Source organism: Neoarius graeffei, chromosome 23 (assembly GCF_027579695.1).
Source record: "Neoarius graeffei isolate fNeoGra1 chromosome 23, fNeoGra1.pri, whole genome shotgun sequence".
Taxonomy (NCBI): Eukaryota; Metazoa; Chordata; class Actinopteri; order Siluriformes; family Ariidae; genus Neoarius; species Neoarius graeffei.
Window position 1 is genome coordinate 15948442 of NC_083591.1, and position 13220 is coordinate 15961661.

A 13220-nucleotide genomic window follows, 5' to 3' on the forward strand; every position below is an offset into this window, starting at 1 on the left:
TAGCATATAAATGCTACAATGATGCTAAAAAGAAAGCACAAGCTGGAACTAGACTGCACTTCCACAGAGAAAATGCAAAGTGTGCTTGCTCAGCTGTGGCAGAAGCTCACCGACAGAAACTGGATCAGACATGAGACCTTGAGCTGCAAAATCTTTTTCATATGCTCTACAGAAAGTGTGTGTAGTGTGTGTGTGCACCTGGATGTCCTAAAATCTTGGTTTAAAATGGCTCAACTCGTGACGCAACATGACACTTTGCGTTCTAAAATATATTTTTTTACATGATCTACAGCTGGTGCTGGGTAAATTAACAGAGAGTGTGTGGCATGGTTTAAAACAGTGATTTTAGAGCAAGAAGTATCGTGTCGCGCCATTTTAAACCGAGATTTTAGAGCACGCAGCCACACATACACTACACACACACACACACTTTCTGTAGATTATGTGAAAAAAAGATTTTGCAGCGCAAGGTCTCATGTCCGGTCCAGTTTCTGTCGGTGACCTTCTGCCACAGCTGGTCAAGCTCACTTTGCATTTTCTCTGTGGAAATGCAGTCTAGTTCCAGCTTGTGCTTTTTCTCAAACACTATTTGGTCTCCGAAAATGAAAGTTTGATTTTTGAAATCTGTGACTACTTTTACTTAAAATAAGTTTGAGAATAAATCTGCTGGAGCATCTCTTTAAGGATGGAGAACTTTCCGGTTTCTCCAGTTATAAAATAAGTGATAGCAGGGATTAATTTATTTTGGAGATGTTCCAAAGGATTGCTGAGGTATATGAAGAATAAAACACTTTGGGACATGCTGTAATAAGAAAATAATAATAATCGGAATAATCGGATGACAGCCCTCCCTCAATTATTTTGCTCCTTGCATGAATGAATGAAATGAATGCACTGATGCCTCCTAATTGCTGTGCATGTAGATAGTTGTATGAAGGTTTCCGGCAAACTGTCACACAGCCATCCTGACTGCTCTGTATTTTCCCGTCAGTTCGATCCTGACCACCCAGAACACACCCCATGATCGTTCCTATTTTTACTTAACTACACTCTAGTACGTATTTGTCTTAAATTATGTCTGCGCAAAGCCATGGGCTGTGTTCAAAATTATATTCTATGTATTTATTGACAGAATCCAGCATTATTTGCTAAAAACTGTAGTGAAAAAGACAGAAACAGCAACAATTATACATATCAGGAGCATGATTTGTTTTCTGATGCATGTTGCAGGAAACTGAAAACGGCACTTTAGCTATCTATAGTGCTAACAAGTTAATGCTCGCTGACAGCTCATAACAATGACTAAACAGACTGTTAGTCCTATAGTGAATATTCTTAGTGTCCTGGCGATTTAATTCCCCCGCTCAAAATCTCTTTAGGTCATCGCTACTTGTCACGCTAGCTTTCTTGGCAGAACAGAATGCTCGGGAATTCAGCAAGCAGGTAGCTACATCACTGCGCGGTATACAAAATAATTCTTGCATACTGCTCGTATGAAGAATAGTGTGTATTATATCCCTCATCAAAAAATTCCCGTGCAGGGATTGGCCAAGGATGGGTCATGTGACATAAAATAGTTCCACCATTGATTAAGCAATGTATCTCGTGACATCAGAAATAAAAAAAAACGGATATGGTGTGAGTCATTCATGGTATATCCTGGATACACAATGAACCAATGTCACGATTTCAAGCTATATTGCCGACTCGAGTCAGAGCAGTGGCTCAGCGAGCATTTCTGTGTGTGTAGACCTACATATCATGATCATGCCTAGTGAGGCAGGCGATAGCACAGGACATTGCACACGCGCAGGTTGAAGGTCAGTCCAATGGAAACAACAAACATGGCTGCCTTCAGTGAGTTTATGCCGGGATTCAATCTGAACATTTTTAGTTTGAATTTGTTTATTTCTATTTGATATAAATCAAATATACCATGCACTGAGAGGCACCGGTAATTATGGATTCTCTTTGGTATCACCTCAGAGAATCCACAATTTCACCCAGAGCCTCTCAGTGCATGGTATATTTGATATAATGACTACTTCAAGACATACTACTTTACAGTACAATTATACCATTCTGAACACAGAAATGGCTTTTAAATGCGCTTGTAGTTCCCTTTTTTGGTTTAACTTAGTGTGAGGATGCTGAGAATGGATTTCCTTTCCTCAATGACTGTACACTGAGACTATGATGCTTGATATAGTAACTTTGAGTTTGAGAAAAAAACAAAACAAACTAAAAGCCTTTAGCATTGCTGCCTTACAGCTCGAGTCCCTGTTCAATCCTGAGCTCGGGTTACTGTCTGGCTCACGTTTCGCATTTTCTCCCTGTGTCTGTGTGGGTTTCCTCCGGGTTCTCCAGTTTCCTCCCACCACCCAGAAACACTCTAGTAGGTGGACTAGGTTTACTAAAATGCCCCTAGGTGTAAGTGCATGCGTAAATGTGTGCAGGTTGCCCTGCGATGAACTGGCGTCCCGTTTGGTCCGTATTTCTGCTTCACACCCAGAGTTCCCAGGACAGTCTCTGGATTCTTCACAACCCTGACCAGGATAAAACGTTTACTGAAGATGAATGAAAGAATGAATGAATGAATGATAAGCCCTAATATAGAGACGTATATTTTACCACCTTTGGCTTACATTCTGCCAAAAAATGTGATGAATTCTGTGATGAAATCTGATCTGTAATTCTCCTCATTTGAGATCAGATGGCATCAGACTGCACAGCAGTAACCACTCTATGGACTCTAATTTACATATGTAAAAAAAATTATAAGAAGAAGAAAAAGAATGAAAATATACACTAGTAAATTTATACAGAGACCTAGAAATACACAGATACTATTTACAGTACACAGAAATCACTGGAAAAAAAAAATTAGTAAAACTTTCTCTGAAGGTCATATCAACAATAAACTATGAAAACATTCATATCATGTTATAATGCATTTATAAGGCCATATATTCTATATGACAAATTGTTATCATGGTGCATTATAAGTTCATGACACATTATATCACCAAGTCCAACTTTGCATAATGAGAAGATATAAAGGTGATATCATGTGCTATAAGCCATAATCCTATTAACATAATGTATTTTAATAGTTAATGCAAAAACACATTATAAACAGTGCTACAAACTGTAATGCACTTGTCATTTAACAGTTATTCCACGAAATCAAGTCGTACAGGAGCTAACAGCCAATGAGGCACGTAGCACAGAGTCAGCTATAAGCCATGTACAACAAGACTGAGTGGAATAACTCTTTTATTCTATCCACATTCACTGGATTTTGAGAAACAGAGCATTTTTTAAAATTTTTTACAAATTCAATAAATAAAAACTTCATACAAAACATCCAACAAAATAATTTCCGCTTAGAATGTAAACAAACCGGCAAAATGACAGTAGCAATTTGTGAAAAAAGCTACAATAATAATTCTTGAAAAATAAAAAAGATACGTTCTTACCATACTTTTATTCCATATTTTGTTGCTTTTTTTTGTATTTTTTGGGATTTTGTTTTCGAGTAGAGTTTTTATTTCGTCCTTGGTTGGTTCAGCAACACGCTCTGCCATTTTGTTTTTCTCTACTCATGGTATATGAGCTGATAGCCTAGTAGTAGAGTAGTCAATCAGAGCGTGCAATTGCTCACACCTAGTGAATGTGGATAGAATAAAAATAATTATAACAATTTGTGTATTGCTTATAGCCTTCATAGAAAGTGTTACTAAATTTTCTATAAGCTACCAATGCTTTTTTGCTGCCTCAGTTGAAAAAAAAAAACAAAAAACACAAAAAACCCCACCAAATGTTATACACAACAAACACAAATTGGTCCAAATGCTTTGAAATCGTCACAGGTAAACATGATTAAGCATTCCTCTGAGTCAACACAATATTTGGAGTGGTTGAATAAAGCCACAGAGAAAACATGATAGAAAATTTAAATGTATGAAAAATACATTTGAACAAAAAAGTACACAGTCAAGTACACAGGGATATAGAACCTACGCTCAAGTAGCTACAGAGCACCGCTCTCATGGTCTATTTGCAGCACCATATTATCATTATTATTATTATTATTATTATTATTATTATTGTGTACTTGCCTTCATCTGTGCTTTATAAGAGAATGAATGTAACTGGCCTGCATTTTCCCATCCATCAACACCAAATAGCTTTCCACAAATAGCTGTCAAAATGAATCTATGGAAGTTTTTGAATTCCTTCCCAAAAAAAAGGGAATAATTTTGAAATTAGACAGACCCTGAGAGATACAGTCTTAAAGCTGATGGCTCCAGAATCCAGCGCTGAGATGATCTACAAAGTCCAGAAGTACTTTACATCCACCCACGAAAAAGTTCCGGATTTACTTAGGTGAAACACTGTGCCGCATATCTGAGAAAAGACAGAGAAAATAGTATAGTACACTCTCAGAATATTAAAGTACATCACTGTACCTTTAGGGGTACAACAGCTTGTCACTGGGGCAGGACCCTCTCGGGTACTTATTTGTACACTTTATATACTGCTTGGGAACATGAATGAACCTTTTTGGCCCTAAAAACATACACATAAATTACCTTGAGGTGCAATAATGAGCCATAGGGGGTACATTAGTGTAGAGTGTACCTTGGGGGGACAGAAATAGACTCCTACTGTATCCCTATTTTTGACAGTGTACTCACATATAGAAAGAAAATGTTTATAGGGCATCATTTCCCATACCTCTTTACCTACACATTGTAAGCTTGTGTGTGTTTGAAGGAATTATTATTATTATTATTATTATTATTATTATTATTATTTCATAAAAGCTATCTGAAATGTTGTCATGATCTGTATGTCAACCCCATATGACCTTACATTTCAAAGTACTTACGAATCTGGAATATCTGAAACATAAAACTGATTTTTTAGCAAATCTGTAAACTTCATGGAAGGTTTTTTTTCAAATGTAAACATTAACTGTAATAGAGAAATTGATTACTCAAAAACTCTATATACACATATATGTACTGTATGTGATTTAAGACATTTGTTTTTTGTATGTGTTGAATGAAAGCAGGATATGCACAGCGGCCACCTTACATATGCATGATTTAAGCCAGGTTTATGTGGCATTTAGGCCGAATCCCATTTCACCCCTTGGACCAACCCCTTGGCCCTTCCCCTCCATTTTGCGCATTCACGTGAAGGGGTAGGGGTATCCCAATCCCAGTTAACGCGGAGGGGTAGGGGAAGGGGTAGGGCTTCTGTACCCCTCCAAACGGAGATTTTCCTGGAGCTGACTCCGAACGAAGGGGTTTGAGTGATTTCCCACAATGCCATGCGGATTTCAGCGAGATTTCATGCGGATTTCAGAAAGATGGCGGTTCCCGCGGCGAAAGATTGTCATAAATGTATTTTCTCCATTATTTACGTGTTTTAAGTTGTTATCCAGAGGAAACACGCCGCTTGATTCGCTTTCGAGCTGAGAATGAGCAGCGATTTCTGAAATCCAAGCTGCTGCTAAAAAGCTTTGGGAGTGAGTATTGTTTTCGGTTGCTTGACTGCGTACGTTTTGTTCTGTTATTCTCGCTTTTATTGTTTACATGAGTGTTCTGACACCTCATTCTGTCGGATGTGGTGCACGAAGCGCCAAAGATATCCCATTCAGTGGTGTTAGTTAACAAATCACACCCTGCCAGCAGAGATTTCTGGCTCTGACTGTAGCGGCTGGTCGCAGCCAATGACGCATTTGGTTGCGTTTTGCTAACGTAAACGCTGACGGAGGTACGCGATGACGTATGCGATCGTTGAAGGGCTATCCCAATACGTAAGGGTTGAATTTCAAGCCCTATCCCTTGTAGCTCAGTTTCAAGGGGAAGGGCCAAGGGGAAGGGAGAGGGGAAGGGGGAAGGGTAGAAATTAGAATTGGGATTGGGCCTTATACTGGCATTCTTCTTAAAATTGATGTTGGATTTGGACTGTCCCACATGCCAAAGTCATGCAGATTAGGTCAACTGGCTATTCTAAACAGGCCATAGGTGTGAATGTGAAAGATTGTTTTCTCTGTGTTAGCCCTGCGACAGATTGGCGACCTGCCCAGGGTGTACCCTGCCTCTCACCCGGAGCCGGCTGGGATTGGCTCTAGCTCACCTGCAACCCTGAAGGGTAGGCGGTATAGACAATGGGTGGATGGATAGAGGGATGGATGGATAGAGGGATGGATGGGTGATAGAGGGATGATGGATGGCTAGAGGGAAGGATGGATAAAGGGATAGAGGGATGGATGAAGGGATGGATAGACAGAGGGATGGATGGATGGATGGATGGACAGAAGGATGGATGGATGGATGGATAGACAGGGATGAATGGATAGACAGGGATGGATGGAGGGATGAATGGATAGTTATACCAAGATTTTTTTCACATCCAGCAAAACCCCTTACCATCAGTGTGTATATACTGCATATAATATGTATCTGTGAGAGGCTCAGATCTAACACTGTTCAGGATCAGTCATGTACACACTCACCTTCCAGTCTGTCAATGACCTCTCTGGGCACATCTTCCTGGTTCAGTGCCTCATACAGCTGCATGACTCCGGCCTCTCCCTTAGACTGCCGACTCCGCCAGCGATCCAGTATGTGGAAATTCAAACAATTCATGTTCCCCTTATTTGCTGTCTCAATCTCGTCTACATCCTGTTTGGTCAGGTCCAGGTAAGCGATGGCCACACATTTCCAATCCTTTCCCATGCATTTGGCCACCTGCATTAGCTGCTTATCGCTCAAGTCTGCCTCTTTCATTTTCACACCATCTGGATGAGAAAAAAAGGTGAAGTATATAAATCCAGGTTTCATGCAAAAGTCAAAAGAAAAGGAATTGGACTATAAATACAAAACAACCTTGTTCAACTCAATGATGTGTAATCCTGACCTCCGAGCAACAAGAAGCTATTAACTATAAGGAATTACCAGCGATTGAAAATGAATGAACAAACAAGCATTCATGAATCATCACCTGATTCATCACACCAGCGAGCTCTCTTATTCATCAGCTCCACATCCGACATGGAGGAGTTTCGCTTCCGGCCTTTAATGAAAATCCCAAAAAGACGTCAGTCCGTTCTCATTTATACGTCTATTATGTGATTACTCTGCCCAACCTCGGCAACATTATACCTACACTTAAGAGAATGGTTACTTCATATATGATTTCAGTTATATAATACTATCTCTGACTGCTAATGTCTGAAATGTTTGGGTACTGAACATGACCCAGTACTATCAGATTGAAAAAGGAGCAAAAGAGCCACAACAACAACAACAACATCTGTACTTACTGCATGATCGGCTTCGGTTTTTTTCAACAGTATTGTCCAAACAGTCTCCTATAACAGAACACATATGTGGCTAATTTAGTGGTTCTATCAGCAATGTCACTAGTCCCACTCACAGGAAATCATCAGTAGTGAATCATAACGCTCATATTCAGAATGGAATTACGCATGTAGTGATTTAATACAGAAATTACAAACATTGGTATTCAGACCGCAGATATAACTACAGGCTTAAGCACTAATCAGAGAGCTGCATATGTGGGTGGAGTTTGGCTACAATAGAGGCATGTCTCTTACATGAGTCGTACACGAAAAGTACCAGATTAGATTAGATTAGATAAAACTTTATTGATCCCTTTGGGAGGGTTCCCTCAGGGAAATTAAGAGTGCTGTTAAATGAAAATATCAGCATTCTTGGAATGCCACTTAACCAATCAAATTAGTAGACGAGAACTAACTGTTGCAATATTAGACAAGTGAAGGTGTTTTTCCAGATCGCAGGTAAACACAGCCGTGCTGATATTCACGAGTGATGCTGCTACTGTTCTGTTAATAAGAAGTTGAATATAAAGCAACTGATATTTCAGACACAATATGGCTAAATATTTTGTTTGGGGTTTCTTTCTTTTTTTTTTTGCTCTGACAAAAAAAAAAAAAGTTTCCAAAGAAGCCACAGCTGAATACAGTGCAGCATACAGACTCTTTGATATGAGAGTTTAAGTAGTTTAAATAGAGAACACAGTAAACAGGGATGAGAGTGGGTGGTCATCAAAAAAGCAGAAAACGAAGCCAATGGGGGGCGGGGGGGGCAATCTGAGCTGTAGTAGATAAAAAAATATCTGTTTTTATATATTTACATGAAAATATGTTTCAGATCAATAGGAGTATTGTTTGAATTCAAAATAAAATCACATTCTACATTCAAGGATATGGTTATAATTCATGATCAACAAAAATGACAAACTAAATTCACATTAAACTTAAGTTCTATTAATTATCAAAATGTTCATCTCATCTCATTATCTCTAGCCGCTTTATCCTTCTACAGGGTCGCAGGCAAGCTGGAGCCTATCCCAGCTGACTACGGGCGAAAGGCGGGGTACACCCTGGACAAGTCGCCAGGTCATCACAGGGCTGACACATAGACACAGACAACCATTCACACTCACATTCACACCTACGGTCAATTTAGAGTCACCAGTTAACCTAACCTGCATGTCTTTGGACTGTGGGGGAAACCGGAGCACCCGGAGGAAACCCACGCGGGCACGGGGAGAACATGCAAACTCCACACAGAAAGGCCCTCGCCGGCCCCGGGGCTTGAACCCAGGACCTTCTTGCTGTGAGGCAACAGCGCTAACCACCACACCACCGTGCCGCCCAAAATGTTCATATATTAAATAAAATTTCTTAGGGTGACTGACCTTTTCTCCCTATGTCCTCATTAGTTGCATATGATTTCTGCAAAAAGTCTTTTGAAATATTTAAGTTTTCAAAACTGTCAGTGGGTGGCACGGTGGTGTAGTGGTTAGCGCTGTCGCCTCACAGCAAGAAGGTCCGGGTTCGAGCCCCATGGCTGGCGAGGGCCTTTCTGTGTGGAGTTTGCATGTTCTCCCCGTGTCCGCGTGGGTTTCCTCCGGGTGCTCCGGTTTCCCCCACAGTCCAAAGACATGCAGGTTAGGTTAACTGGTGACTCTAAATTGACCGTAGGTGTGAATGTGAGTGTGAATGGTTGTCTGTGTCTATGTGTCAGCCCTGTGATGACCTGGCGACTTGTCCAGGGTGTACCCCGCCTTTCGCCCGTAGTCAGCTGGGATAGGCTCCAGCTTGCCTGTGACCCTGTAGAACAGGATAAAGTGGCTAGAGATAATGAGATGAGATGTTTTTCATATATTTAGTTAATAATTAACTTGATGTGCTTGTAATATACAAGAAAAAGAGGGCGTCGTGGCTCAGGTGGATAAGGCGCCATACCATAAATCCGGGGACCCGGGTTCGATTCCGACCCGAGGTCATTTCCCGATCCCTCCCCGTCTCTCTCTATCCTGCTCATTTCCTGCCTCTACACTGTCCTATCCAATAAAGGTGAAAAAAGCCCCAAAAAAAATCTTAAAAAAAATATATATACAAGAAAAATAATTGAACACTGCTAAGAGTTTCCCCTGTTGACTGTGAGAGTCTCTCAGAGGCGCATGCGCATTCTGTGTATAGATAGTTTTCACATGATGTCACAGAGTCAGGGATTCCCTAGTGGCGGCCATCTTGCGGGTCAAGCTTACTGTACGGGTGACTGAGCACACATTGTAACGTGCGAGTACAAAGTCTTCAAAAGAACCCAAGCAGGCTATTTAAAGCTAGCAATGGTGCACACCTGTTGTATTCACGGCTGTCGTAATAGGTCAGATGATGAAGTCAAGCGGAGCTTTTATGGAATTCCCACTGTACGGGAGCACGAAGGCGAGCAAACAAAGAAACTCAGCATACAAAGGAGAAATCTATGGCTTGCGAGAATCAACCGCAAGGATTATCAGCCTTCCAAACACAGCAAAGTCTGCTCCGATCATTTTATAAGTGGTAAGTTGTTTAAATAAACAATCAATTGTGTTTAAGTTTGTTTTTGGAAACCAAAACATCATGTAAACAATCTCTGGAGAATGCCTAACTGGAACTGCTGAGTGGACATTTACATTGTAATGTACACTTAATATCGCTCGTTTGTCACGTTTCTATTTGAAACTTGTCACTTCACTCACGCAAGGGTCATTTTTGAAAAACATTTTAGGTCTATTCTGTATGATTTGATTTGTGTTTGGGATGCAAACAGTGCGCCTTTTGGCGGATGCCGCCTGAATCGCGCAGATCCGATTTTTTTTTTAGGGGGGCGTTGGAGTGTCTGATTATAATTTCAAAGTAAATTCTGTATTAAAATTACTAAATAAGCAAATCCGTTACAGTCCATGAAACAGGAAGTATAAGGATGAGAAAAAAACAGTTTAAATCGGAAAGCTGCGCACATTTGCGCAGCCCGAGCGGTGTGCAGGACTGCGCAAATGTGCGCAGCTTTCCAATTTAAACTGTTTTTTTCTCATCCTTATACTTCCTGTTTCATGGACTGTAACGGATTTGCTTATTTAGTAATTTTAATACAGAATTTACTTTGAAATTATAATCAAACACTCCAACGCCCCCCCTAAAAAAAAAAATCGGATCTGCGCGATTCAGGCGGCATCCGCCAAAAGGCGCGCTGTGAATATATAAAGTTGTATATATCAGACAGCCTTTAAAGTTTGATGAAGTCAGTTTCAGGCTTTGGAGCAGGCTTTGGCAGTTTCAGGCTTTGGCAGCCCTGCATAGTCACTTGAAAATGCATCTTTGTCCACTTCGTAGGGGTCAATTCCCCCAATCAAGGCCAGTTTGGCTGCATACCGTTGTCGTGAGATGTCATCTAATGTATCTATATACTTCTGTTTGCTTGATTTTGCCGACATTGATCTTTATTTTAGAAAACTGACTATATAACTTCATAAATTCGTCCGAGATAACGTAGCCGGTAATGGCGATGGTCCGTTTTGTTTGCCCCACAAGATGGCGGCTGGAGGGCGTTCCCCGGAGTGCCGTGACGTCAGTGAAAACTATCTATTCGGCTGTGAGCAAGTTGCTCTTTGTTGTGAACGAGTGATCCAGGTCCATTGTAAGTTCAGAGCAAACTAAAGTACTACTTTGTCTGCAATGGAACACCACGTTAGCTTGACAATGGATCTTAAGAGGTAATTAAAGATGCTCTTTACCTTAAGAGGCTTTTGGGAAATCCACCCCAGATTAGTGGAACGTAACTAACTGTTGTATAATTAAGAGAAAGTTAAGAAACACGAAACGACTTTTTAAAGATGTTTTGGCTTATGCAGGGTTTTCATTAGTATGGAAAACAACAGATGAAGCCCCCCGGCCGAAAACAAATTTCGCAATTTCTAACAGCCAATCGTTGGCTCTCCATGGTCCATCTGAAATAGAAATTCAACAGTCATTCCTGGGTCTCATGGCAATTACAGTTCGTATGCCACAAAGCCCAATCAAGATTTGGGAAATAGGAACATAACACGAACGCTTGCAAAACGAAGAAATTGAATGTATAACGACAAACATGCAAAACAGCAATGACATTTAAAATGTAAACTGGGCAGGGTTCTCCACTTTTCAAAAATAAAAGGTGGCGGAGGGGGCGGGGCCTTGGTGGGGAGCCAGAGGGACGAAGTCCCCCTGAAGCTGACGGACTTTGGGCTTTTTTGACAGTGAAACTGGCCAATAAATGGATAGGAAATGCTAAATCATTGTTAAAATCATTTTACAAAAAATTAACACATTCTTACATATCATCTTTATTGTCAATGTGAGACTCATCTGACATTTCAGCTGAGACTGATGCGCCTGTTGCTCATCCCTGAATTAATTATATTATAATTATATATCATCTTTATTGTCAATGTGAGACTCATCTGACATTTCAGCTGAGACTGATGCGCCTGTTGCTCATCCCTGAATTAATTATATTTTTTCTGTGTGTGAAAAATAAATGAACTTCCATGCATAAACAAAATACCCAATTACAATAAATGTATACATTTTTTACAATACACATAATGTTAATTGGGTGAAACCACTCCAATCCATGCACGAGCTGGTGCACGTGCCTGAGACTGGCACTACAAAGCCACCCTGGCCTCCATAGTTCGGGTCCTTTGACCCAAGAACCTGGCAGTCCTGCAGTAAACAAACACTGAAGCAGCGGGAAAATGCAGCTCTCGCCTACATAAATCACAGATACGTAAAATAAAAGACCGGAACTTAATGTGTGTGCTGTTATATGATTACTGTAACTGTGTATGGTCAGAAAAGACGACAGATAAGCATAACCGTTGCACAATAACGCTACAACAACCTGCATGTGCACCCGCAAAGTTATTTAGCTGCTGGCTAGTTATTTTGGCCACTTCAGGTAGCCCTGTATGCATTCATTTAATGGTCTTCCGCGTGTTAAATAGTTACAAAATTATAATAAAGCGAATACTTTACGATTTATTTGGTGTATACTGAGGAAGTTACTTTTTTTTTTTTTTTGGCCAAGGGAAGGGTGGCGGGCCAGAATTATAACGTGGCGCCACTTTAAAAGCACCCGTGGAGAACACTGCTGGGCATTTTCCGTGAGACTTACCACTTTTTTTTGCGAAGCTGAAATCGAACAGCATTCGCTTTTGTTTTTTTGCAGTTACCATCACGCTATACCATACAGGATAGGGTCGCCATCTTACTATGTGGGAACCACGTGATATGCTATAATTTAATACGCGCTAAATGATTGGACGATATAAGAAGGATTAGCTAGTTGGTTCCCACCTTTTATCTAGTCACACGTACATAGCCTCAGCAACCAAATGGCGCGCAAGTAACAGCATTCCTTATCAAGTAAGTCCGATGAGAAAGTTCGAACAATTACGGGAAAATTGCATTTGGCTGAAAAACAACCAATTCAGACGTCATTACAACCGATGATTTCAACTGGCAATTGGTTAATAATGAAAATCCTGCATATGTTATGCCATCTTCAGTTTAATGAGGAATGGCTAGTCTTGCATCACAGGACTATATATATATATATATATACACATGCCATGAACATGAACTAATCAACCAATTACAACACCAATTAACCAATTAAGATAAATCATAGGGTGAGCTCTGAAAGAAAAATGTTGTCCCATTCTTGCCTGATATAAAATATCAGTTGCTCTACAGTTCGGGGTCTCCTTTATCATATTTTGTGTTTCATAATGCACCAAATGTTTTAAATGGGAGACAGGTCTGGACTTCAGGCAGGCCAGTTTAG

At 40.4% G+C, this 13220-nt stretch overlaps 1 protein-coding gene across 7 annotated transcripts in view; it reads right to left on the bottom strand.

Moving 5' to 3' along the window:
- Nucleotides 1-543: 543 nt before the first annotated feature.
- si:dkeyp-97b10.3 (NACHT, LRR and PYD domains-containing protein 1) overlaps nucleotides 544-13220 on the bottom strand; it is a 92847-nt gene continuing 80170 nt past the window's right edge. The window contains exons 13-17 of one of the 7 annotated variants that reach the window (XR_009651296.1): nucleotides 7343-7390; nucleotides 7021-7092; nucleotides 6533-6817; nucleotides 4279-4410; nucleotides 544-2752 (exon numbers count right to left, since the gene is read on the bottom strand). Coding sequence is in view for 2 of the 7 variants with exons in the window: in XM_060905844.1 (XP_060761827.1) it covers nucleotides 4382-4410; nucleotides 6533-6817; nucleotides 7021-7092; nucleotides 7343-7390 (434 nt within the window). In the remaining 5 variants the exon portion in view is untranslated. Of the gene's footprint in view, nucleotides 4411-6532; nucleotides 6818-7020; nucleotides 7093-7342; nucleotides 7391-13220 lie in introns of all 7 variants that reach the window. The other 6 variants (XR_009651295.1, XR_009651294.1, XR_009651298.1 and 3 more) reach the window with 6 other exon arrangements.